The 26,756-nt window shown below is 38.7% G+C and overlaps 1 protein-coding gene across 1 annotated transcript; it reads left to right on the forward strand.

Annotated features, from left to right (window-relative positions):
- Window positions 1-167: 167 nt before the first annotated feature.
- Window positions 168-26,391, forward strand: LOC145909024 (serine/threonine-protein kinase DCLK3-like). The gene is made up of 21 exons (XM_082996345.1): window positions 168-353; window positions 981-1,034; window positions 1,479-1,603; window positions 2,680-2,796; window positions 16,197-16,339; window positions 16,840-16,995; window positions 17,454-17,533; window positions 18,060-18,168; window positions 18,923-19,089; window positions 19,715-19,879; window positions 19,937-20,125; window positions 20,497-20,523; window positions 21,170-21,383; window positions 21,684-21,824; window positions 22,271-22,390; window positions 22,601-22,778; window positions 23,216-23,322; window positions 23,660-23,806; window positions 24,367-24,499; window positions 24,950-25,117; window positions 25,275-26,391. Exons 1-21 carry the CDS (start codon window positions 262-264, stop codon window positions 25,478-25,480), a joined length of 2,838 nt encoding a protein of 945 aa, XP_082852471.1. The 5' UTR covers window positions 168-261; the 3' UTR covers window positions 25,481-26,391.
- Window positions 26,392-26,756: the final 365 nt, after the last annotated feature.

The raw sequence follows: 26,756 nt of genomic DNA on the forward strand, positions 1-26,756 counted from the left end.
TTGTTTTGTATTTTTTTGAGAAAGAAAATGTTTTTTGTGTTCTTTAAGCTTTGTTGCTCTTATAAGTATATAAGCTTTTTCGCATTTAAAACCTAAATTGGTTAATTTTGGATGAACCCAATAAATAAAGCAAGTAAATGAATAAACCATTACATATTGTGAGTTTATTAGAGAAACAATGTAATCAATTATCAGTGACAAGTGACAACTAATTTGCAATAATAAATATTCTGTCAACATTGATGTGTTGTGGAGATTGAAATGAAGGAATGTCTTGTTGTTCAAAGTATGGCTCGAAAACCTTTTCAGAAAACTGCAATTTCTCAAGAGCTTCAAGACCTCACTGATGACAGGTAAACACATTCTTACACTGTTGCTGTGGGGAAAAGTCTTACTGATGCAACTCTGCTTAAAACAGTGGTTCCCAAGGGGTCCAAAGAATGGTTTCAGTGGGTCTGTGAATGTATATTAAACCTTCATAATAAAAATGTACACACATATTTTCCTTTGTAACTTTAGTTTTGTTGTTTAGTTGTTTATTTGTAAGTAATATTGGTTGCTGGACCCTCCAACGTGTTATTTTACACAAATTTCTTCATTTATATAAATTAGTTCTACAAGCACCACAAGTAATTTTTAAAGCTCCGCGGCATTGGTGATATTTATAAGGAGTTCATGACTATTTAATGGTTGGTAACCACTGGATTAAAAGAATCCAAATTCAGCTTCATACCATGCAGTTTTGAAAACGTTTTAAAATTTGTGGCAAATGTTTTTTTTTTAAATGTGTTTCATTTTTATTTTGTTGGCAACCATGCTTAATTTGTGTTATTTAAACAGGGTTCCAATAAATGAATCAAATTGCAACAGTTAAGTTTCTGCACATATATATATGTATATATGACTTTTAATTGTTTTTGGGGGAATTATGCTTAAAATTCACCTTGCAATATAAAACATGTAGATTTTGTTGTATTCAGGTACAGAGATCTTCGCAGACCCAGGATTGTTATGTTTTATAAAAATGGCGACAGGTAATGGAAACTTTTTTTGTGAAGGTCAAAAAGGATTTCCTTACTTTAAAGAAAAGTGTATTGTTACGCATACAATCTGTATAACAAATCTGTTATGTATAACTAACAGAGTGTATTAGACATATGTGTTCAATAAGTGGTTGAGTGTCATTGAAATTTTAGATCATTTGCTCAAGTGTCAGACAAAGCTTAATGCCAATCTGATTGTCTCCCATGTGAACTCAACACAATAATAATTGTATTCATAAAACACTAATGGACCTTTCATGTGAATACAATTGATATTAATGTCTCAATTTCTAATCTATTGTTAAAATAAATCAATGAATCATTAAAAGAGTCAAGTTTCTTTTTTGACAAAAAAATGCTCAAAAGTTGACTTAAGTTACCTTTCGGGCATAGAACTATGGTTGTCATGACAACTAAATCTTGTTTTATTCTCAGATATTTTAAAGGGAAGACTTTGCACATCACTCCACACCGATATCTTCACTATGATGAACTCCTCTCAGATTTGTCCAAGTCCATGTCACTTCCCTATGGAGTGAGAAGAATATATACTCCCATAGGTTTGTTAATTTACACCAATATTTTGACTGAATATGCACCTCATATTCATCATATCAAGCATTTTTTTAAACAAAACTAAATATGTTACAGTGCCAAAAGATCCCACTGGCTTAAGTAATATATTATCTGTTTCTTTCTTCAAACTAAAGATGGTGCACATTCCCACAATTATGCAACAACTATTATAATAACCCTTAACATGGAGATTCACATATTCACTTGTTTTGGGTATTTTTATGTTTTAATATCAATAGTAGGGATGCCACGACAAAGGAAATAATGTTTTTTTATTTTAATTTATGAAGCATCGTGGATTTGCTGGAAGCATTTTTAATGAGGTTTGTGGCACACTGCTATGCTGTGCAATCACCGTGGATGTGTTTTCTGTTTTTCGATCTTGGTTCACATTTGAATAATTTTAGTGTTGTGTGGAGTTTTCCAATACAAGACTTGCATGCACCACTTGTCTGCTTGTAGACATCAATCCACACAGATGTTTGCATATCACTGAAATTATGCATGTCAGCACGTGAATATTGTTTCGTAATAATCTGGTCATGGTTTGACTCCAGGTTTCTGTGATGTTTGTACAATATCTAGAGGCAGTTTTTTTCAACCTGCAGGCCACAGAAATACAGCACATAAAAACATTTTGAAAAAAAATTAAAATATCTAATTTGTAGCCAAGGTAATAAAATAGTGGGTCGTCGTTTGTTTGCAAAAAACAAATAAAGGTTGAGATTCTTTGTGCTTTAAATCGCTTATGATTTAATTATTTAGGGTAAATATGCAAACAACGCAGAGATTTTGTGCATTATACATATTCAATAATTGGTTTGGTTTCTTTGTCTTGGCGTGATTTGGTGATTTTTTGTTTGCAAAGAAACAGGAATTTTTGTGCAAAATGTACAATTTCTTTGTTCCTTATTTTTGTAATTTGTGATGAATACTTTGTTGTTGACTTTTGTTATTTTGTTAATAAAATGCCATTAACTATAATTTTAAATGTTAACTTAATTCAAATATATTAAAAAATGTCAGCTGTTTTGGTAATAATGTGTTAAAATATTACCAGGTGGTCGTTTGATTGAAGATATTGAGGAGTTAAAGGATGGTGAAGCCTACGTTTGTGCCTCATTCGAAAAGTTTCAACGAATCAAATATGGTGTTTACAACGACCAATCACATCTCAGTAAGTTTATTTATCTATTGTTAACAAAACAAATTATCTGATTTTAAAAACGAGAAATTTAACACATAACTCTCACATCTTTAAATAGATAAAAATATTCATTTGAAAGGAGTGAGTTGTTTTTTGGAAAGCTAAGTTGAGACATTTGAAAGTAAGTAATTGCATTGGCATTTTGAAAGTTTTAGGATTTTTTTGAAATGTATTTGTTTTGTCCAATTTGTTGCATTTTTTATTATTTATTTTATTGTTTGTGAGAAGTTTGTTTTCCCCTACCTGCTTCCTCTTAATTTTTTTCATTTTATGAAAATTTATTTTTGTTCCCTCTGTCTGCTTTTGTTTGGAAATTATTTTTCTTTCTTCTCTTTCCGGAGCAAAATTCTCCATTCATTTTGGGAATGATGCAAGTTTTTGTTCTATTAAGGAAACGTTTGATTTGGTTTGAATGAAACAATGCATGGAGTTTGAGTTTTGATTTATTATACACAAACATTATGAATATCACAACTTCTACTTGGATTTGTGCTGGGCCACCACTGCATTGTCTGGAATATCATGCAATTTTTTAAATGTATTTCAACTTTAGGTTGTTTTGGGGTTCTTTTTGTAAACGTGTTTTCATCCACACAGACACAAATTTCTGTCAATAACATCGGTCAAAAGACAACATATAGACAACACGCTTGGTGTTCTCTCTTGATATGGAGACTGTAGTTGAAGGATCACTTCACATACCATCTCCCATATGTTGATGGTCACTGTTCATTGTGTGTTGCTCCTTAACTCTGGCCACATCTTATCATCCTATTAACATATATCTGTGGTCTACGTTTCCACCCTACCTTGATTTTAACATTTTACTATTTAAACAAAGCTTGAAAATGTTTTACTAGAAAATGGTTATTAAGTGTGTTTGTAATGCATAAGCTTGATTTTTAGCCTCCCAGACCAATAATCTTAACATTGTATGTCTTGTATGCAAAAAATATCATAAGAAAATTCAAGTTTTCAGATCAATATCCACACAATACAAATGAAGTCCAACAAATATTGCTCAGATAAAATTAAACTCAATTTAAATCAGATTAAGAGAAACCTTGCAATAGTGTAAAGGGCCTGGGAATTTGTTAGCTTAGCAAACTGATAACATGATAGTGAGGGTTGTACTCACTGTTCCGTCGACTCAAGACATTTTGTTGTTTTTGTCCGACGCCCATTTCCATGGCAACCGTCCCCCTGGCTTGTTTTCCGACTCACCTATACATTTTCACCATCGTGTTGGTGAAGGTCAACCCAAGGTCGCGATTTGGACACACTTTTGTGATAAACTTGGGTTGCCCGTTGTGATAATGGTTTTGTTCTGTTGCGCATTCTGTTCACAAGATCTTTGACGTTTTTTGGGGACATTTTCGTCAAAAACAGCGTGTCCAGTTATTATGAATGATCAAAATCCATTATTTTTTTCCCGTTTCTTGGGGTTTGCAGCCATGGCTTTGATAGAATCGTTAGCAGTTCATGTTCGCTTTCAACCAAGCGAATTCTCTTTGCGTATCAAGGTTTCTGTTCCAATGGTGTTGCAGATTGTAATTTAACTCTTCGTGTTGTTGATTGAAGGTTTTTGTCTGGTTTCAATGTCTGGGAATCAAAATCGAATTTGAATTTTGTTTGAAATTTGATTGAAATAATTTAACTTTCGCTTTATATACAAATCCAACTGTTTGTAGCAAAAGTATCAGCATTTATTTGTGCAGCTTCTATATTCACAAAGCCCCGATGTATTAGTGCGACTTGAAGCCTCGGATTTTCCGGTGATTTCATCGATAATCTCCCCGCGTCCTTTCGGCTTGTAACGATTGCTGTTGGGAGGCCAACTCTTGATAATATGGAGTGCCCACTTGTAGGTCTACCTCGCCACAATTTTCGGCCAATAAAGTTGTATGGACGACGCTATAACTTTATATTTGGCGTGCAAACGACCTTCTGACGTTTGTATTTTTTTGCCGCACCCCCGTTGATGTACAAAACTCTACGCCTATGGACCCAAGGTTACTTCGAAAAAACGTCGAGTTACCACGCACATGAACAATATCCGTGATGTATAAAAAGGCGTCGCAACCGATAAAACCGTAAGGGTTGTCGAGCGAAACACTTAAATTTCTTCACTCGTTCGTTTGCGATAAACTTCAATATGAAACTACGTCATATTTCATTCACAACTGAAAGCAAATCTGTTTGCTTTAATCGGTAAATTAAACTCACAGTCATATCTCATCACGCCAGCTAGTGGCGAAGCACATATCGAGCTTCTGGTGATGTTTTTTGGTCGCTTGGGAGTTACATCACGTATTGGACCAGGGATGAGAATGTGAAAATGGCCAGGTTTCAATAGTGAGGGTTACCATGGGTTTGAACAACTTTACAGCCGATATCATTTGAACTAAAGTTCGGGTAGTCAAGGTTTTTTAAGGCTCGCGTGTTCAATTTAACGTCAAGTTATCACCGTGGAAACGTATTTCCCGCCTGTAATTAACTCGTCCAGTGACATTAAAGCAAACTAATAAAATATCTTGTTTTCCATCCCTTTCTTCAGCGTTGGCTTGAGACGCCGGAATCAATCATTAACCGCCCACTTGTTTTCACGCCGTTTGATGTTTTATCTTGCATGATCTCCCATTGTTTGTAACACTGGTGCGCGTGAACTTCTTTGTGTAAATAGATGAACCCAAGCTTCGACCCGTGCGTAATGTGGTGTGTACAACAAGTCCAATATTGTCTTGGATACCGACCGACTGTTGTATGGAAAGGTTTCTTAGGAGCTTGTTATTAGCAGTGCAACACAGTTCAGTCTAATCATGTCTTGTTACGATTATACAGTGAGAGTGACAAAGTGATATTATTGATACGCCATGCTATTTTGATATGTTTCGGTTCCAGCTTCTGTATGAGCAAAAAAGTGGATTAAGATTTTTCAGGTATTTTACAAAAGATGGAGTTGTCCTACTTAAATGCAAGTTGTCGGACTTTAAAGGTAAAATGAATTCTTGTAATCATCGCAACCACAACCTGTTAGTAAACCGCTGTATTTGGCGACAGTGTCATGGTAGCAAAAATATTTTCGAAATCCCTCTCTATTGGTGACCCCGTCACGGATCTTACCTGTGGTAATTATGGATTAAGAGGGAATGGTGTCGCCATCCAGTCGTAAGCAGACAACTTGCCATTAAATATTCACACTATAATGATAGGGAATAACTTACACACTGCGCTCCAAATACTTGTTCACAATTCACCACCTTTGTGTGTTTGTGGCTCCTGTGGAAGGTTTGTAAGCCAAAGTTCTCTGTTAATATCTTTAGCTTCTGCTGTATTGTTCAATAAGCGCCGGTATCTGTGTGTAGTTGTATGTTGTATATACCAAGCAATGTAAAGAATACACGGCAGAAGTGAAAAGAGTGCTTAGGTTGTTGATTTTATCGAATGTAAACAGGTGTTTGTTGTTAAATCAAGAAAACACACCTTGCATGTGTGTAGGCTGTTGTTTAAGGATGTATCAAAGAACTTCTCCATGTACCCTGTTTTTTGTGTTTGTCAGCTGCTTTGGAAACTGTAGCCATGTGACAACTTTTATGCATGTACCGCGTCTGTCTTTTGCACTTGGAACAAACAAACATTGGTTAAAATGACCGAACTTGCTGCTAGTTTGTTTGTTAATCCTGCTGATTTACCGAAAGCTCAACATTTGGGAACAATCAGACAAAAAGCTGCCATTGCCAGAAGTCGCCAAGCTAAAGGGAACCAAGGTGTAAAAAATAAACCAAGCATTGGGATTGTAAAAGGTAAGTTCTATATGTGACAGGGTGGAAAATAAATCCAACTACTTGATATTGTAATATTTCTTCTCCAATTTATGAGAAGGAACTTCTAGTAAGAAACAATCTTGAGTTTTTTTGGCTTTACAAGATCTCTAGTGATGGCTTTATTGTTCATTATTTATCTGTCGAAACACTTTCTTGCTTTCCGGTGTGTAAACTTTGTTGTTGTTGGCTGCATTATTTTATTTGTTGAAGTTCTGGATACTAGAATGTATTGACTGAAAACTTGTAGATGTCGTGACACGTGTTCACGCATTTCTCACGAATTAAAGGCCCTTGTGTCGAGTGTGCTGGATCTTGCAGCAACTTTCTGTTCGAATGACCTTTCATTGCCATTGTAAATAATCAAACTGTGAATGTGAGGCGAAGGTTGGGGAAGTTCAGAGTTGGCCTTTTTCGGGTTTGGAACTCGAAAAATAAAGTTCGTCTCTGTCACAAATGCAGGAGGTATTTTGGATTACGATGATATTATCAAAATGGTTGTGTACCAACTTTCTGTGTCAGAAATATATTTTTTGATTTGTTGCGAAATCCATGTTCGCTCAGAAGACGTTGGCTTCTTCTGCAGAGCAGTTGAGATTCGCGGAATCAGATATGATCACAGTGACATCCTCAATAAATAACACCACCCGGATCCGTATCTTAAAAGCACTTCGCCAAAAGTGATCCTTTCATTTTTCCCACAGATCTGTATCCCCTCTAAGCTTTGTGTATATAAGCCTCACAACCTTAAAGTCTTATTTCAACCCGAGTTAAAATCCCGCTAAGCCGCTATCTCCATAGACACGAGACTTCTGTCTCGTTAATCGCCGCGCCGGACTACGTTACAAGCATGTGTATTGTGTTCCACCCCTTGTGTACATAAACTACGCATTAACACTTAGTGTTGTGCGTCACAGGTCCATTTGTGACGTCATACACCCGGAACTTAAAACGGCGCGATCTTTACAGATGAACTTGTTTTTGAAATTGTGGCATTTTTGTTCCTTTCAGAAGGTTTTACCGTCCGCTAGGTGTTGCTGCGGAGCCAATGTGTGATCAGACAGTTATGTGTGTATGTGTGTTTCACAATAGCTTATTGTGACGTCACAAGGAGTGTGTTACCTGGGCCTAAAGTTCTTAAAAGTATCACTGAATCGCACATGAACCAAACTCTTGTTTGTTTGATGAATGTTTAAGGTGGAAAATATTCCTAGATAGATTTAATCATCACAGAATCGCCAAAATTTCCAACGTTGGTTTTGTTGGGGTTTCACTTTGGATATGTAAAGGAATATGACATATGGAAATATATGTGGTAAAGGAACATGGAAATTTGTGAACTTTTATTTGCTAATGTGGTGGCGTTCAGTGCACTTACATTTGGCCAACAAACCTGCGTTATCGTAACATCTTGTACATTCAATTGCGTCGGGTGCCAAAGCAGAAGTAATCGCTGCATTTTTGAACCCGATCACAGAAAAAGTGTTCCCCACATTTTTACCGATCACACTCGCTTATTTCAACCAACTGTAATTTGGTCCCCAACCTTTTTGACTGCAGGCGTACCTTTAAGGTGTAAAAGACCGGTAACAATTGCCCCACTAACCAATGTCGTTCCGTGGTCTGGTTGGGGATTTCAGCACTGTAGTACATTATTGTCCCCACCTAAAACTTTGAAGTAACTCTCTGCTGTGAGTGCCAAGTTTAGATATGTTTTTTATCTACTCGCATAAAACTTATTGTGACGTGTAACTTGTGCATGTGGTTATGAGAGGAGAGGAGGTAAGTTTGTTAAGTTGCACTGTGTGATTTGGCCGCACCATACATTACAGTTCTTCACAGCAGCTATTATAAAGATCGATTTAAAAAAGGCTTTATCGAAATTTTGTGAGAAATCTTTTGCGATTTGAACTCAAAGTCGTTCTCCCCTAAAAACAACAAACGCCTGCGTCACAGTTTCGCACATTGTTGCATCACAAAGCTGTCATTGTGTCGTATGCGCTTTATCCGTCGGCGCCCAGGTTAAAATACTACCGCATTGTTCGCTTTCAAAAACTTTCGCTATCTGAAATCACAGCATGTCAAGTAGGACTTTTACAATAGAGCTGGGTAGGGTGAAGTAGTACTTCATACAGTAGCGTGCGCCTACAACCACTCACACTTGCAGTTTAATACGAGCAAGCTTGGGTTTAATTTCGTAAAGTTTCAAGCGAGCAGGAAGATGAAAGTGTAGAAGAGGGGAATGAGGGGAATGAGGCGGAATCGTCGACCGACAGATTACCACGTCAAGAAAAGTCGTGCAAAAAAAAGTCTTGCGAAATTTTTAATCAATCCTAAATTTTCCTTTTATGAAAAAAGCCAAAACAAGGCCGAAGGTGAAATCGATGCAATGCAAAAATAGCTCTTTTCTCATTAAGGTTAAAGACGTTGGTTTTGGACGTATCACCATCAGTATTGATAATGCATAGAGTCGGGGGTGATCCCCAGATAGTGAAGAATACGAAAAAAGTTTTGCCGATTTACACAAAATCGTCATCACATTGCGAAGGAGCTTCGTGCGTGATTTTTTTGATAAGTTGCCGTTTTTTTAATACATAACTTATATTTAAATCGTAGTCGATAGTCTGGTTGAGGTTAAGTGTTGCTAACTTTGCGATGACGTCATTGTTGACGTAGCAGTAGTGACGAAATGCCTGTATTTCTGGAATCAGTTGACGGGGAGGCCGACAGCCCGTGGCTTTGTAAGAAATACATATGGGGGAGGTTACCAAGTAAGTACCTCATTGTTTGTTGTTAGATCGACTTTGTAAATTACGGTGAAAATCCTTTTTGATTTTAAATAAATGATTTTCTCATTCTGTCGTGAAGAACTTTTGTAACCGAACCTGATTTGTTCCTTGTTTGCATTGAACTTCCTGCAGCAAGAGGCGTTGAATTAACTACAAATAAAACTTAAAATCGGCAAAACGTTTGCGATTGACTGACAGATAGGCTAATTCCAACAAATGCGTTATTTCATCTGATACACAGAAAAATTACAGAATGTTTGTTTCATATCACCAACGAACTTGGGTAAAATAATTGGGACAACAGTGGTTTGCTGGTTCTTTTATTAGAATTTCATGACTACAATTGACAAACCCCACATTAGCGTTAACAACAACCAAGTATTTGAACTTCAACCGACCCAGGAGTGCAACAACAAAAATATTTTCTTCCTGTAATCCACGAACATTAAGATCGTATGGTGGTAATCCTATGTCTTAAACCTTTACACACGTGTTCACGAAAACACAACTTGCGTATTGACACGGCTCAATGCGTTGACTACTCATGCGGAAACTTATACATATGAGTATGCATTTGTGTGTCGATGAAGTAGAAATGCTTTGTTTGTAATCTTTCGTGGTTATATGCTGGTTCAAGATAAGTTGGTTTGGAATTTTCGTGGCGAACCAAGCCAGGGTTATTTGAGTTCATGTAACAATCGTTTTATGTTGGTTTGACTGCTTCGGTTTTTAGTTGCAAATTTGCCGTGATTGGATCAACTTAAACAACGGACAAATTATGGATGAAACTTTAGCTTTCTGTGTAAATTGATTGTTCTGCAAACTAGCATAAAACACTATGAAGGAATATGGAAAGTGTTTAGCTTTTACTTTGACCGACTACAACTTATTACATATCATACAAAGCACTGAGAAGTATCCCTGCATTTGAACAAATGACATCAATTATCAATCGTTGACAAAACTAATCACTTGAATAATTCAGGCAAGCAGGCGTGTTTTGACACTGTATAATGTCGCTCCATCTACAAAAAACACTTTGGTGCCAACCTCATGTATAAATACAACAGGTGCCAAAACTCCATAATTATCACCCATCTGTTTCTATTACAAAGCCTGCAAAGCAGATACGCGAGCATTGTGATCTCACAATGACAACAATTATGACGAATCGTTGTTCGGCATCATTTTCCCACGCCTCCTCCGATTAATCGAGTTTGCAACATCTCTTCCCTCTCATCCACTCAAGCCTTAATTGGGATGTTTGCACTTCGGATGAGAGGACAGCGCACGTCTCTACCTCTCGTGTTTCCATGGAAACAGACGACGGTCAATAAAATCACCTGATTTCGGATGAGATTGTTGCATATGTTCGGGAAGAGTTGGTGGTTGATCTTGCGTTCAGGTCGTTCCCAGAAAGTTAAAACTTGGACTTATTATTTTGTAGCATCGTTGACTCGCCGCAAATTATGTTAGATAAACAGAGTTCATCTTAACATGACAGCTTTGAGATCATTAGTTCAATGGACAACTGCATCGAAATTGTGCTGCACCTTTTTACCAGCTGATGTGGAATATACTAAGATTTTTTGAAACGAACTGTCCCAAAGCTTAAGATTTGCTGCAGTTTTCGTTAAATAGTTGGAAGAAAAGTTAACATCCCAATTTGTTTCTCTTATATTTGGAAAATTGTGGGAATCCTTGTTAATTTTGCTGCAGTGGTGATTTTGTTTCGGAGCATTCAGATCTGTTTAGTGTGGGTTGGAACAATCAATACGATCAAAAACAATCAATTTCTTGAATATTGTTGATCGTTAATTGTTTTAAAGCCGATATTTTTCACCGGAAACTGCATGTGGTTATGCCTCACAGAGGTCTTTACTCAGTGGAAGAACTCAAGCGTTCCTGTCCTCGTTTGGCTTCTTACACAACTTACACCAAACCCCTGTGGAATCAATATCTTCCCAGGGGTCAACGAGGTGTGACTCTACTCTATCCAGACTCACACAAATGCCCTGCATGCGACGTGATCAAACACAAGAAACCGAGCGTTTCCGAAATCCGACGAACCTGTCCAAGGCTTTACGATGATTCACGTAGTTTTCCAAATAGTTCCGAGTGCAATGAGTTCGATTCCAGCCTTAAAATCGACCTCAGTTGCCTTTCCCGAGCAGAAAGTGACGAAATTATGGGAAAACCGAACATTCCAGTGAATTTACGAACGCGCGATTTCTCGTGCCCAGGGGAATCCCCCCACGAGTGTGACGTGAACAACCCTCTCTCAAACACAACAGAATTTTATCCTCGAGCTACAAACCCGTGCAACAAGTCGTTACCACAGCAACAGCGCGGTGACGTGATGGGCTTCGTCCGTGGTTTAAAGGTTTTGGACGAGCCATACAGGTTTGCAACTTGCTTCGTATCAAAACCTGTGGTTACTTCAGCTAACAAAGCTGGAGGGAATGAAAGGTGTTTACCCTGCGGTGAAGTCAAGGTCACGACCAGACTCTGCGGCATTAAAGAAGAATCTGAAAAGAGGAAAGACCTTCATTGTAGATTTCGTCATCATGCACAACCTTGTGTGGCCCCTGGAAACCTAACGTCACGCACAGACTTGTGTGAGGATAAGAAACCCATGCAGTGCGAGGCGGGAAAAGAACAGGGAACAAATATTTCCCCCCACAAGTTCGATGACAAATCCACTTCGCCGAAAGATCAAGGTTTGTTGCAAACCTGGTTGGAGGATTCTAAAGAGTCCGTCGCTGACTCGGACAAACCGGTGGAAGTGGAAGTTGAGAAGAACGATGTTGAAAAGATAAAGAATTTGTCCGACCAAACTTTAAACACGAAAACCAAAGACCGGAGAAAAAGAGGAAGGCAAGGCAAGACAGAGGGTCACGCTTCGTTGAACTTTCTAAATAGATTCAACGTCGTCAGAACGAAACCCTCCAACCGTTCCCCTAAATCCACTCAAAAGCAAGAAAAATGCGGTCAGTTTCTTCAAAATTCCAACAGGAAACCGAGGAAAAAAGGAATCTTTGAGATACTGATGACGTCATCGTCTGATTCGCCAAAAGTCAAATCCCCGCTGGAATCAAAGGCGAAGGCGGTTTATTGCAACGCTGAAAAAAAGCAACTGAAAGCAATCAAGATAACGACACCTAGCGGTAATTGTGAAACGCGCGTTAAATCCGCCAGACGTCGCGACGGAGCAAACTTACTGAAGCACGGTCCGCGCGCCTCCAAAACTTCCCCGGTTTTTCGAAATGACAAAAAAACTAAGGCAGGTGTGAACACGGGGACTTCCCTGAAAGAAGATAGTAAGACGAACGACAAAATTTCCGAAAAAGATTTGGAAGCGTTGAAAAACAGCATTTCAAACCTTAAACCGTGTTTAATTGAAAAGCATCGCGTTTCGAAAGGTTTAGTATCAACTCCACAGTCGAGAAATCCAATCATTTCAGACAAACCTCAAAACTGTGACTTCAAACTTAACAAAAACTTTCGTCGATCAAAGCCTGACAACGAGGAACTTAAAACCGCAACCGCCTCCATATTTCGTCCACTAACGCCTTGTAACCAAGCAACCGACTCCGTCACAAACCCGAGCAAGCACAACAGCATTTACGCCCGCTCAGACCTCCAACTTCTCACACCGATTCAATATTTATCCACGTGTCGTCCCTTACACGGTGGTGTAAAAGTAAGCAATGTCATTTATGCATACAACGGATTTTCCGCTCCGTCGCCTCTGAGGAATTTCCCATATTTCACAACACAACGACCAGACGGGGATTGTGGTTGGGAGCAAGGTGAGACAGTTCTGTGTAATAACGTTTTCTTGTGAGTATTGGCGTCGGGAATCTCCCGGATTAACTCACGGATTTGTTGTTACTTTGTTCCAGTGTTTACCCAGGAATTTTACCTCAATCTCCATACATTTATTACTTAATTGAGTTTAACTGCAGTAAACTTTGGATAACGTTGGTGTTACAGGCTAATTTTCACAATGATTGGTGTCGTTCTTATGACACTTTGTACAAAAATTTGTCCATAAAAATACCACGTGGTTGAAGTTTTCATGGCATTTTTTTATGAAAACTAATTTCCCGTATCCAATAGAAATCATACTCTTTGCCAATATGAATTGACCACAGTTGTTGTTCCGACTTCGCCGTAATTTGAAATCGAACTCTCGAACACGAAATAAATGCAACCTCTCGCGTCACCCGGGGCTCGTTGAAATGAGAACAGCACCCAGAAATCTCGACCCCAGCGCTTGAAAACATCGATTCACGCTTAATCACGCAACTCCGGTGGTTTGTTCCAACACAAGTCGTGCACCCGAGCACCTTCGAGTGCTCTCAACACCTAAAGAGCGACGGGTAATATTACTCCGCCGCAAAACATTATCGATTTTACACAGTGCCGAAAAACGAGTGATCGGAGCGAGATCCTTTGAGCCATGAGATGAGTTATGACATATTTTAATTACAGCCCGACGTCATTTAACTTCGGCGACAGAGTTAACTGTTGTCCATAGCAACGCGCGCCTTGCGTTGTCGTGGCAACGCACGGTTGGTGGGAGTTTGAAATTAAGTTGGATTGTTAACTTATTTATTGTTGTTGTTGGCGGAGCGAGTACAGAGATACAGGTGCTGAAAGTTGAACCGAAATTAAAGTTTATTGTAATAGTTTATCGGTAAAGTTGCAGTTATTGTTTCTAGTGATGTGACAGAATATTCCGCGCTTTGTTGTTAGTCATATTCAGTCAGAGGTATTACTTCATTGTTTGTTGTGTTTGGCTGATGTAGTTTTTTATTTATTTATTTGGAAAGTTTGTTATTCGGTTCTTTGGTTTTCCAGCGACAATTCTCTAAAATTCAATGGTTTCTGATAAACTTTGCATGCCAGGAACTGTCAGCGCTAATCACGCTAATTTAAGCAATGACGCCATGCACCCGGTGATGACGTCATCACCGCGAAAGGCACCCACGCCTGCCTTATCCACGTTAAAGTCTCGCCAAAGGGTCAAACTCACCCTGAAAGGCCCTAGTGACGTAGTTCCCCCCTTGGATTTGTCAAAGGTTGGTCCGAATCATTTCCAAAACGATGTCTACTGCCCCGTGGGACTTCCCCACGACTGTGAATTGAGTGAAATTGAACCTTGTAACGACGAAGGCGTCCAGGGATCTTGCCTCAAACCCCGTGCGTTGAAACAAGATTTGTTGTTGGGACAAACTGAGGAAAATGTTGGTCGTCCATTGAACAAAGTCGAAGTGAGGGCGGGTGAAATGACGTCAGACTTGGAGCAGGAATTTTTCTTTAGAAAACAAAAACAGCTGGAAATAAACCTCAACCAACCGACTAAAATATCCGTCCCAGAAAAACCTGCTCAGATCCCAAATTCTGTTGCCAGGGCAACGAGACGCTTTCTGTTCAGCAGCTCAAGTCGAACGACTGAAGTAAACAAAGCTCCGCCTTCCGTAGCTCAACCAATCAAAGCAGGCAGTGACCCTTTGATTGACAGTCGAACGCAATGTGTCGAAAGGTCGGGTGTTAAATCCGAAGACGAGTTTTCCAGCTTCCGCAAGGTGGCGTGTTTTAGCGTGAGTGGAACTGCCGAGGATTTTGAGGAATTGAAACCACGGGTGGGGAAAGAAAGGAACGAGAAAAAGCGGGTTTCGTTGCAGAAACGGACAAATTCGCACGCCTCATCCACCACATCTTCAAGCTCCGGATCTTTAGGATCGAAAGGAGTGAGTCCTTATCAACAGAAACTTGCCCCCTCGGATGCAGGAAGAAAGCGTGCGCCCCCAAAACAACCCCCTGACCCAACTGACATCAGGAAGACCCGGGGAAATCACCGCCGTTTACCCACCGTCTCCAACCCCATGAAAATTACACCTGGGACGAAAATAAAACCGCGCCGTCGCGCTTTGAGCACTGCATCCACCCCGAAGAAGATGCAGATGAAATCGTTTCTTCTTCTTAACGACGTGGAGGTTCCCACGAGCGATCGAACAAACAATTACGTGGAGAAAATTCAGTCCTCCTTCCTTCAACGTCATCAAATTCGGGAATATCCCGAAGGGGAAAGCACCGGTTTCACCCCCCCGCACGGTGCCGCCATGAACTCCGAGGTCCGTTCCGGCGGACTCAACTCAAAAGTCACTCATGCGCGTCCTGTTCGTCATGACGTCATCGAAAGCAGTGGAGGTTACTCTAGGTCACACGTTGAAGAAGATGTTGAATATATTTCTACGGGTAGCTCAATATTTTTGTCAAGTTTGTTTTAATCCAGGTCGTCGGAAGCAGTTGGTTGTCGTTCTTTTAAGATTTTTGTGTGGTTTGGGAAAATGTTGTAGAGTTTTTTGTTTTTCATGTCTCATATTGGGGTCGGAGACAGTTTGTATTTTTTACAAGTAATTTGTGTCACTAGGCCCATGTTTTGCTTTCTAATCAATTACTATTGCAATTATTACATTGTTAAAAAAAATCTGGTTGTTTAGTTTTAGCAGAATCTAGCCTTCGATTGGGCATTGTCTTGTTCCAGCGACACCAATATATCGAAATATAAATTAAATTGTTTGAAACAAGATGTTTCGGATTGGAATCAGCTGGAAAAAGTTGGAAAAATCTTTCGAAATTCCCAAATTGTCAATATTAGCTGATTGTGAAGTACTTACTTTCAGTTTAGTAACCATCACTGTAGGAATTACAACGCTTCACTCACCAACTTTCAATTTCTCTCCCATAGGACACCGCGTGCCGAATTTCAACAGCGGTCAATACCAGAGTTACAACGAACCCGACAGTTCGTTTCCCCACACAAGCACTGGAGCCGGAAGGAACGGTCTACGCTCCACATTCCCACCTAGCGGTAGAAATGCTTTCGGAAAGGTTGGTTAAAGTTGCTTCTATTTTAACAAAAGGGACTGATGTCTTAAAAGTGATTTTTCAAAAACTTTGTAATAAACATTTTAATTTTGGAGACCTACAATATGCCGTATGGTTGCAATGCATGTTAGCCCTACCGTATTTACTCGAATGTAAGCGCACGTGAATGCTACAGGTAAGTTAGGTGCCTTACAACAATATTTGTCAACAAACCTGTTGTTTAAAGTTATAAGATACAACCTTGTGTGACAAAACGTATTGGTAGAAATACAGGACACAGAACCGCAGAACAAATACCGGCGCAACATTAAAAATATAACCGGCCCTGGAATGTAAACCGTACAGACGGAAGGTTGTAAAACATCATAACCCGTGGCTCACAATCGAGTAAATTTTCTTGATTAAGTTCATTAAATCAACCACTGATAAAAGTTGTCAAACAACCGATCACATGCTTTTTCACAATCCAAATTCAACGCAAAGTTTCAAACATTTGTTTGTAGCACCGCCCTATGACGTTCGGGACAGCCCCCAGGGGTGATTATACCCATACTACTCACCCTGACAACTCACCCATGAAACCGAAGGTGGTCACAGTTGTAAGAGCTGGGCCGACTCGACCCCATAAGAAGATCACTATTCTGTTGAACAGGAGAGCGGTGAGTTGTTGATTGTTACAATTACATGAGATATTGTGTGAGTGTTAATTGTGAGTGTTAAGTGTGAGTGTTAAGTGTGTCACTCGATTCAGTTGATTTTTGTAAAACAACAAATCTGTCTGCAGCTTATACACAATTCATATTATTGGCTCCACATTGCTTAAAATAATTGATGTCCTTATGCAGCCAAAAATGTCAAACAAATAAACTTGGCAAAAGTTGGTTCGTTTAAAACTGATAATTTCGTTTTTCAAGTACAACTAGACGTGAGACAATTGATTTGAAAATCAATGCATATTGTAATTTGTTTATTTGCTTCAGCTTAGTCTTTTTTTTCGAAGTAACCAAGCTGAAGCAATTATATAAACTGTTACAAAGGTAGTTAAAAACCATGTAAAGGCGTTCAGAACATACGTGTTTTCATTGGTAGAATAACGCAAGTTTTTGTACAACTTTAGGTACAAACATACGAACAACTCGTGGCTGATATTTCGGAAGCTCTCGGTCAACCCAAGTGGAAAAACGACCACATCAGAAAGTGGGTCCAGTTGTGATGTCTCTAATTTTTAACCACTGTAACACAACAAAAATTTCACAATTTAATCTCCACGATTCAGTGCTGGCAACGGTGGACAATAATTTACTACAGCTTTAAATTTTCAATGATTTTGGTTTCTATCATGATGCTTCCCCCATAGATGAACATAGGGTTTGGAATGAAGTTTTTAGTTTCAAAGCTGGTATTTGGACACACATTAAAAAGTGATCATTTCTTCATTAACTTGTGTTGGAATCGCCACTTTCAAGCGAAGTGTTGAATTTATTAGTTTGTCTTTTCCACTGGTTGCGTATTGCGTCGGAATTTAGTATTAAAAATCCCCCACGAATACGATTTGTTGCTGACTCTGCCAGGCATAATGTTTAATAAATTCACAAGATCTTCTGGCAATAAATAATTTACTTGGTCGACGTTTCTGGCAAATCCCTTCCAAATGCCTAAACCCGTTTCATCATAAAAATGTGGAAAAGTATGACCTTGATTGACCTTGGAATTCATCTTGCAGGTTGTACACGTTGAAGGGTCGGGAAGTTCGCTCTGTGTCAGATTTCTTCCGGGAAGATGACGTTTTCATTGCAGTCGGAAGAGAGCAACTCACCACGATGGACGTACAGGTAAGGGCGGACTGCTTTGATGTTGTTTGTAAACCACGGAACCACAAACCTTTCCAGACTTTCAACCTCCTTCGTTCGTCATTTTTTTGTTTTTTCGCAGTGTTTTTGTGTGGCCCCGTACCTCAATCGGATTGTACAGTGCTGATTTCTATGTATCAGTCGTTTAATATCGATTGCACGCTTTATCAATTACTTTCCATGCCTAAAGAGACCAGAGCTAAATAATGATGCAATTTTTTGTTGTAGTGAAAACAGGGGTGCGTTCAACTGAAACGGCCTCCTGTCCCTAAAACACGGGGTTATCTCGGTTAAAAAACATAGAAATCGTTTTTATTTGCCCCAATGTTTAATAAAATGCTAAATAACCACGTTTATCTATTTGGTCCTAAGAAAGCATATGTTGTCTGCAAAGAAACTATGTACTTGGTAGTCACCCACTGGTAATCAGCGCCTGACATGAATATATTTTGTCTTTTTGAAAAAACAATCCTGCGCCATATAAACACCCTTTTAGTACCTGGCGATATCATAAAGTTGATACTTTGCTAATATTTGAACACCGACAATGGCTTGTGTCTTTACTGGTCACTTTATATCTATTTTGATCGGTCACATATTCTTTGGATAATCAGGAGATGTTGCAGGGATAGGCGGCGTAATATAAACAATATTCACTGTAGACAACGGTTGGCATCTTTCCAACTTACCTAATGTCAAATTAATACTTCAGAAAGTTTACAAGCAACTTTTTTAGGAGGTTCTCCAGGAGCTTTACCCTGATTCCCCGTACGCGGAGAGCTTGATCAGACAGAACCTGCAGAGAGCTTACAAACAAAACAAGCAGAGTCGACGGAATGTTCCAGATCAAACCAAGGGGTCGAAGTCGGATTCTGGCCTCGGAGATTCAACTGAAGGCGAAAGGTCAGGTTTCGTCGGGGAAATCCCCAAGTATAGAAATAGCATCTTTCAATCACAAAATTGTTCTTGGAAACGAGCATTTAGATCTGTGTCCAAGATAACAGTAGAAGTCAACTTGATTAATGATTTGCTTTACAAATGCAGATATGCTTATTAAAGCCAAACGTATATTCAGAAATAAAGTTTATAATTGTGTATAAGCTGCAGAAAGATGGCCACTGTTTCCACCTAAAAGATCTCATCAGTGCAGCTGGTGTGCTTGACCGTTTGGTCAGCAAAGTCGTCTGAAAGTCACACCAGCTGCACTGATGAGACCTTTCAGGTCGAAACAGTGGCCATCTGTCTGCAGCTTATACACAAATTCATATTATTGGCTCCACTTTGCTTATGAAAGTTTATAATATTTTGAAACTGGCTTTGCACTTGTGTTACGCAAAAGAAGTGTTCCTGGTTAGTTTGATTTCGTGAGGTAAAAATATTTTATTGCTTGATTTATTTATTTCGAGTCTCAACGAATAAAAAGCGCGGAACTGAATTTCATCAAATAAACTTCCCACGCATTTTCACACATTTTACCCGAAAACTACTTCTTTTACCAGGACTTGGTCATAATTTATCTTTAATTCAGGCGATTCAACGATCCGAATTATCGTTCACCGCGCATGGAAAAAGGCCGCGCACGCCAACTAGTGACGGAACGGCGACGCTTCCAGGATCAGGAGAGGATCAAAGCTCAGAAGTGGGAGCGAGGACGCTGGGAGAGGGAGCAGGAGGAGTTGGAGGATGAACTGAGGTTGAATAGAGCGTGGTGGGTTGAGGAACAAAACTCTTAATTATGTTTGTTGTATAGGCGTCGCCACGGCAACCGCGAGTCTCCTAGCGACGACTTGAACCAATCACTGCGCGATACCGAGAGGAGGAAGAAGGAGCGCGCGCAGTGGGAGTCGGAGGAGAGAGAGAGACAGAGGAGGAGACAGTTGGAGGATGAGGAGAGAAGAAGAAGAGAGGATGAAGAGAAACGTGAGAGAGATCGACTCAGGTAAAAACATCTCTTAATAAAAAGTCAGGAAATAAAGTTAATCTTATTGTTTCTATGACAACTCCTGCAAACAATTCTACATTCCTGTATTTATGTTGGTTTTTAAACTGCGTTGTTTGTAATTTATCGATAATGCTGATGTCTGGAAGCACAGGCGAAGTTAACATACAGGAAAAACGTCACAAACGACTTGGGATTATTTTCAGGAGTTGCTCAAAGTTTCTAAAACTAAACCTGAAATTTAGTTGTTAACTTTAACCTACAACTTACCAAGGGTTGTTACGCAAATGCAACGCTTAATAAACTAAATAATAAAGCCGATATAATTAGTAGTCATTTTACCTGGGGATTAATTTGTGAATATTACGTAGGCGAAGAAAACTGACACAAGCCAACAGGTATGATTACTATTTCATCCCACAGCACCCGTACCTTGTGATTGGCTGAAACTTTTCACGTGACTTCACGCATGACTTAATCGGGCACGCCACCGTGGTTTATGTTTTTCTTTTTTCAATCTTATTTGTGTCAAACTTATCTGTCTCTGTGTCTTACTTTATTTAAAGGTCAAGACAGTAAAAATTTAGCTGTCAATCAGCAGAATGCATGATACAAACTGTATGTACAGTGACATAGGTTATTGACAGTAGCAGTCGAATAAAAAAACTTTGATATGATTTCTTCAAATTGATTATTTTGAAACATTAATGATCAGAGGATTGCAAAGAAATATCAAAAGTACAAGATTTAAGTTAAGGAAAAATAATTCTTTCTTAAACTTTGTTTCCTCAATTTCACACGATTTCCGTTTCGCAAACTTGCAAGTTTTATGTTTTTTACACTAAAATTCTTTTGTTTTTTCTTCACTATCTTGGATTATCTGATATCCATTCTATCTCATGCAGACAAAAACTTTCAGCAGCAATTATCTCTTGTTTACTCAAATTTCATAAATAAATCTTCATGAGAATATATTTAAACATAAATTTTGTAAATGGCTTGCAACGTCAAAACAACCCTTGTTACGCCACAATCACATTTCAGGCGAGAACGGGAATCTGAGGAACAGAAAAAGTTAAAACACCTCGAAGACGAATTAAAACGAGAGAGGATGAAGGATGAGGCCGAGAGAAAAAGGCGATTGAGAGATGAAGAGGAAAAAAGGCGAAGGAGAGACGAAGACGAAGAAAGAAAGTTGCGGGAAATCGAAAACGAGAGAAAGAAGTTGGAACAAGAACGACGCCGTCTTGAGGACGAGGTATTTATGACAAAATTATTTAAATTTAAATCCTTACATTCAAAGTTATGCTAGTTTGGTAAAACCTCATTCATAATCGTTCCAGGAAAAACAATTAGTTTAGTGTTTACTGCAAAATCATCACATTATTGTCAAAAATAAAAACACAGCCTGCAGTAAATTTTGCGATTTCTTTTATCGATTATTCGTTAGGACATCGGTCAACTGTGACGAAGGGTTTAATTCAACGGTTCTTAACCTTTTGCTTCCTGGAATTCTGAACATTTCATGAAATTATTCAACTGCTTTCATGTTTTCCAGAAAAAACGATTGAGAGATGAGGAAGAGAGGAGAAAGAAACGGGAGGATCGACTCCGGGATGAGCAGGAGAGGAGAGAGATAATAGAAAGAGAGAAACGAGACCGAGATGAAGAGGAACGGAGGAGAAAACGGGAAATGGAGGTAGAAAAATGTCTCTCAGCTGTAAAAGATTTTTAATACGTTGGCAAGATGTCGCATTCCCTGCTTGTTATGTGATAGTCTTATGTCTTGGTAAAGTGTTTCCCCAGGACCAGGAGTTCTTCTTGTTTCAATTTTAGTGAATAACCTTGTCATTTATAACTTTGCGCACTGAATTCATGATTTTCGCAATTGAACATGAACTTCATGGCCAGGCATTACCTTGATTCTTGTAGGCAGGGTACTCTACACAAGGTACACATTTATGATAATGCTTCTGCCATTTTAATGTTACTCTAATCGGACTTAATAATGTTAAAGCTGGATTTGTGTGGTTTATGGATCGACAATGATTTTTTTTCGATTTTTTCAACCTAGAGACAACGAAAGGTGGATTTTTTCGAATCTTGTTTTTAAATTTTGGTTGAAATTTTTCGAAAACTTTTCAGCAAATGGAGGAGGAAAGACGCAGAAGAGACGCAGTGGAGCGTAAAGAGGTTCACTCACCCGTGACGTACGGCAACAAAGCTGACGACACAGACAGGCTGAGAAGGATACAAAAGTTTAAGGTTTAACCATGAACAAAACACTAGGATTTCCATTTCAGGAAACAAATTAAACTCTGCATTGATACAATATAAAGAATATGCCTTAAATCGTTAAAAAACAGGTACATAAGAATGGAATCGTGCCTTTATATTACATTTAAAAGCGTTCACTCACATTATGTCACGAGCTTAGGAACCCCCATCCTGATACCACATTCTCTTTATATTCAGGCTCCGTCGCGACGCATCATAAACCGAACCGACATCGAAAGTCGATATGAAATCGGGAAAACGATCGGTGACGGTAACTTCGCTGTAGTGAAGGAATGCAGGTTAAGAAACACGGAATCGGAATACGCGATGAAAATTATCGACAAATCCAAGTTGAAAGGAAAGGAGGACATGATCGGTGAGAATCAAACTCAGTTCATTTCGTTGTAAATTTGCTCAAATTTCCATAGAAATAATGTTTCCTTGTCCTGCATGATTTACTTTTATGTGTCTGCGCTTGCTCACCAGTGTACCTTGGCCACAATATACCCCGTGAAACCGCCTTTTTTGTAGAGCGTTGGGCCAGTTTTAGAGCGTTGGGCCTGGTTGGCCAAGGCTCGATTTTTCAAATCTTGCTCCGACTTGTCGTTAAAAGATTAGCTTATCCTGCTTGGATGCGACGCTAGCCAACCTAATGTTTAGGAAGGAATTAGATTTGCTTTCCGTAACTAAAATTTACCTGTTTATAAATGAAATACAGCTTTGGAAATGAACAGGATTTCGAAAATGTGTTTTTTCATCAATAAATCTCATTTCTGAAATTCCATCATAAAAAGTATTTCTATTTCCATCCAGAAAACGAAATCGCGATAATGAAGAATTGTCATCACCCAAATATCGTTCGACTCATCGAAGAATTCGAAACTGAAGACGAAATTTATCTCGTCCTGGAATACATCAAGGTTGGTGATTATTTGTGGATTTTTACCCAAACACAACTTTCCCGGGATATTAGTTTGTCTTAACGCTTTCTCACAACCACAATCAGTGGTAGCAGAATCATAAATATTGATTAGAAACTAAAATTTAGTAAAGTATATTCAGTTATTCAAGAAATACCACTTATACGAAAGCACAACGGTATATTTTTTCATTTAAATTCAATCGTTGAGGCAAGAAACGTTTTTTCCACCACTGGTTGCAATATTGTTTCTATTGTTTTAAGTGGTTGCAATATTGTTTCTATTGTTTTAAGAAACTCAACCGGGATTTTAATATTTTCCCAACTTTTATCCGCAGGGTGGAGATTTGTTCGATGCGATCACCGAAAGTGTTAAGTTCACTGAACGCGATGCAGCCAACATGGTCGCCGACCTTTCAGAAGCACTCGCTTTCCTCCATTCAAAGAATATTATCCATAGAGATCTTAAACCAGAAAACCTGCTGGTCAGTACAATACACCAAACGGTGTGAAAACAGCATCACAAGTATTGTGATGTCATTAATACGTTTCAGTTGTTTTGTGTAAATAATTAAATTTCATCACATTCGACCCCAATAAATCTTTGATCTTTCCGGTTGATACAAAACGAATACTCACTAGAGCTGGATAGACGATTAGTGTCAAAGCAGTATTTTACCAAAAAAACAAAATCATTTTTTATAATCCTGAAACTCCACAAGGAATAAAGGACGATCAGTGCCAGTGTATGATCTTTATTTGTTAACAGAAAGCACCTAAAAGTGATATCCACAGTTTCTGTCTTATTCAAACAGATTCCTGTAGTCATGTTGACGTTTTCTCCAACACCACAATTATTATATTGTATTAAACCTGAAGTCACTGCGATGCAAGTGAACCTTAATTAATATTAATAATATAAATAAAAGTTAGATGCAATCGCAATGTTGCCGAAATGAAAAAGTCTAAGCAGTTACGTGGGCTTAACTGTTTATTTTAAAGATTTATAAAACCGTGAGTTATTTTCCCCAATCAAATATTGCAGGTTTCCCGGAACAAGGACGGCAGCATGACCTTGAAACTTGCCGACTTCGGACTTGCGATGGAAGTAACAGAACCGATTTACACGGTCTGTGGAACACCAACCTACGTTGCCCCCGAAATCCTCGCCGAAACCGGTAGGTTATTACGTCACACACTACTGACGTCACTGTTGTCCCAACTTACTAAATGACATCTTGCAGTTGTTGAAAATGTTTCAACGTAAAAATTTGATACTGATGTTGCTGGGCATCAACAGAAAAAGTCTCTACGGGCAGCAATATGTGTGAATATCATCGTTGTTACAAAACTTACAAAACAAAATATGAGCTTTTATGTTGTGTAATTTCCCGTTTCTACAATAGATGTTGGTTATTTCCGACCCAACTTTAACCTTAAATAAGGTTCACAGGCTTCGCAGCCAAGGCATTGCAGCCAAGCTGGATCAGCCACATTTCCCGCGTGGTATTACTTCTGCGTTGACCTTAAATAAACACGTTTTGTAGATTATCGAGAAATGAATAATTTGCGCACCAACAGTTCTTGTTTCAGAACAAAATGCTTAATTTTTTAAACATTTTCAACAGGATACGGATTGGAAGTTGACATGTGGGCAACCGGAGTTATCACCTACATCCTCCTGTGCGGATTTCCTCCCTTCCGGAGCTTAGAACGGGATCAGGAGGAATTATTTGAGATCATCCAACTTGGAGAATACGAATTCCTCTCTCCGTACTGGGATAATATATCAGATGGTGAGAAATGCGGTTTATTGAATTTCACAAATCGTGTTCAATTCCTCACTTTCAGAATGCTTGATTGTTTATTTCAATTTTTTATTTAATTTTGAGGTTTTTATGTTGCAAGGCAAATTTGCCAACCGTTTAAAAACATGTCCTTTGCTCCTTCTAGCGGCGAAAGATTTAATCCAACGGCTGCTTGTTGTGGACACTAAACGGCGCTACACAGCCGAGCAAGTTCTCTCTCACCCATGGATTCAGTCGGAAGGTTCGTACAAAGGACCAAATCTTCAACGTGAAATTACCATGAACTTGGAGAAGAATTTCGGCGACAGAAATCGCCGCAAGGTGGCGCTATCGCAGCAGGCCGTCCACTGATTTCTATGTCTCTCCCTCTCCATTTTCACGTCGATGTCTTTCCTGTAACTTACAGACTTTTTTTAATAACTTTTAAGGATATTTTTGATTTGCGATTTAAAAAAGATATATTTTGAACAAGAAGTTTGATTGTTTAACGTTTGCAGAGAAACCAAGACTTGATTTAAATCCCCTTGTTCGTATTTCCTCATTACGCGCAGAGTGAGTTGTATTTTTATATTTATAAGATCGTGTATTTCGACAATCCACTCCTGAAATCTTCAAACTGCGAACTTTTTGACGATAATCGTGTTCTTGAATTCTTTGTGACCCTGCCACGAAAGTTTTGTGACATCATAAAGATGTCCAAGTCGTTCCCTCCGATTGTTACACACGCCTTTTTTTCTATTTCTTTTCAAAAGAATATTTGTACAACTCCATAACAAGTTGATTCGCCGTCACTCGAGCTGCCCGTTATGACGTCACAAAGCTTATTTTCCTTTCCATCCACAATCGAGTTATTTGCGCGCAACTCAAACTGACCATACCTGACATATATTGGGCAATTGTTTTGATAAAAGTTGCTTTTTTATGTATTGGCGACTTTAAATTTGGCAGAAAACATCCAACTTTCAGCATTAATCCACAAACAATTAAAAACTTGAAACAAATCCGTCCCTTGTGCATTTTTTCATCAATATTTATTGAAAGAATTTCCGGTGATTATTTTCTCACGCATTTTGTTGGGAAAGCCCCTAAAATACTTCAATCGAAATCCGAATATTGTTGTTGTTGTTTCTGTTACATGACAATCGCTTGCGTTTTTGTTCTTGTTTTATTTACTGTACAGAAATATGTATATTATGTTTGTGTAGTTTTTATTTTTGTAGTTCGCCAACTCTGCTACTGTGCGAGAAAATAAACGTAAACTTTGCCTCTAGGTGATTAGTTATTTGCGATTACTTGCAACCAGGTGAAGGCATTTCAAACGTGTCAATAATTAACACAAACTTGTCATAAAGTTTTGGAATTTGTTGTTTAAGTTCATCACTCGTCTTTCTCGGCTCTCGGCTCCCACACGAAACCTCACAAATCTATTTGACTGATCTTAAGGGATTTGACTTCAGAGTCAGAATGAAAAAACAATGAAAACACGAAATTGCTGGAAATCCCTGTTTCGTAATGACGAGAAGTTTGTTTGACATTGTTATATTTCCCCTGTGCTTGCAGGAACCATGTGGGAAATGAGAAGTTGTTTTTCACTTGTCAACAAACATCGGGTTATTTGGCGAGCGTT

The sequence above is a fragment of the Ascidia mentula genome, chromosome 7 (genome assembly GCF_947561715.1).
Source record: "Ascidia mentula chromosome 7, kaAscMent1.1, whole genome shotgun sequence".
NCBI lineage: Eukaryota > Metazoa > Chordata > Ascidiacea > Phlebobranchia > Ascidiidae > Ascidia > Ascidia mentula.

What these genes read in the sequence shown, in the direction of transcription:
- LOC145909024 (XM_082996345.1), top strand. Translation starts at nt 262, where the DNA reads ATGAAGGAATGTCTTGTTGTTCAAAGTATGGCTCGAAAACCTTTTCAG. An exon ending in AAGAATATATACTCCCATAG is followed by an intron (nt 1,604 to 2,679) that starts GTTTGTTAATTT and finishes AAATATTACCAG; the next exon opens with GTGGTCGTTTGATTGAAGAT. An exon ending in GAGTTGGAGGATGAACTGAG is followed by an intron (nt 19,880 to 19,936) that starts GTTGAATAGAGC and finishes TTTGTTGTATAG; the next exon opens with GCGTCGCCACGGCAACCGCG.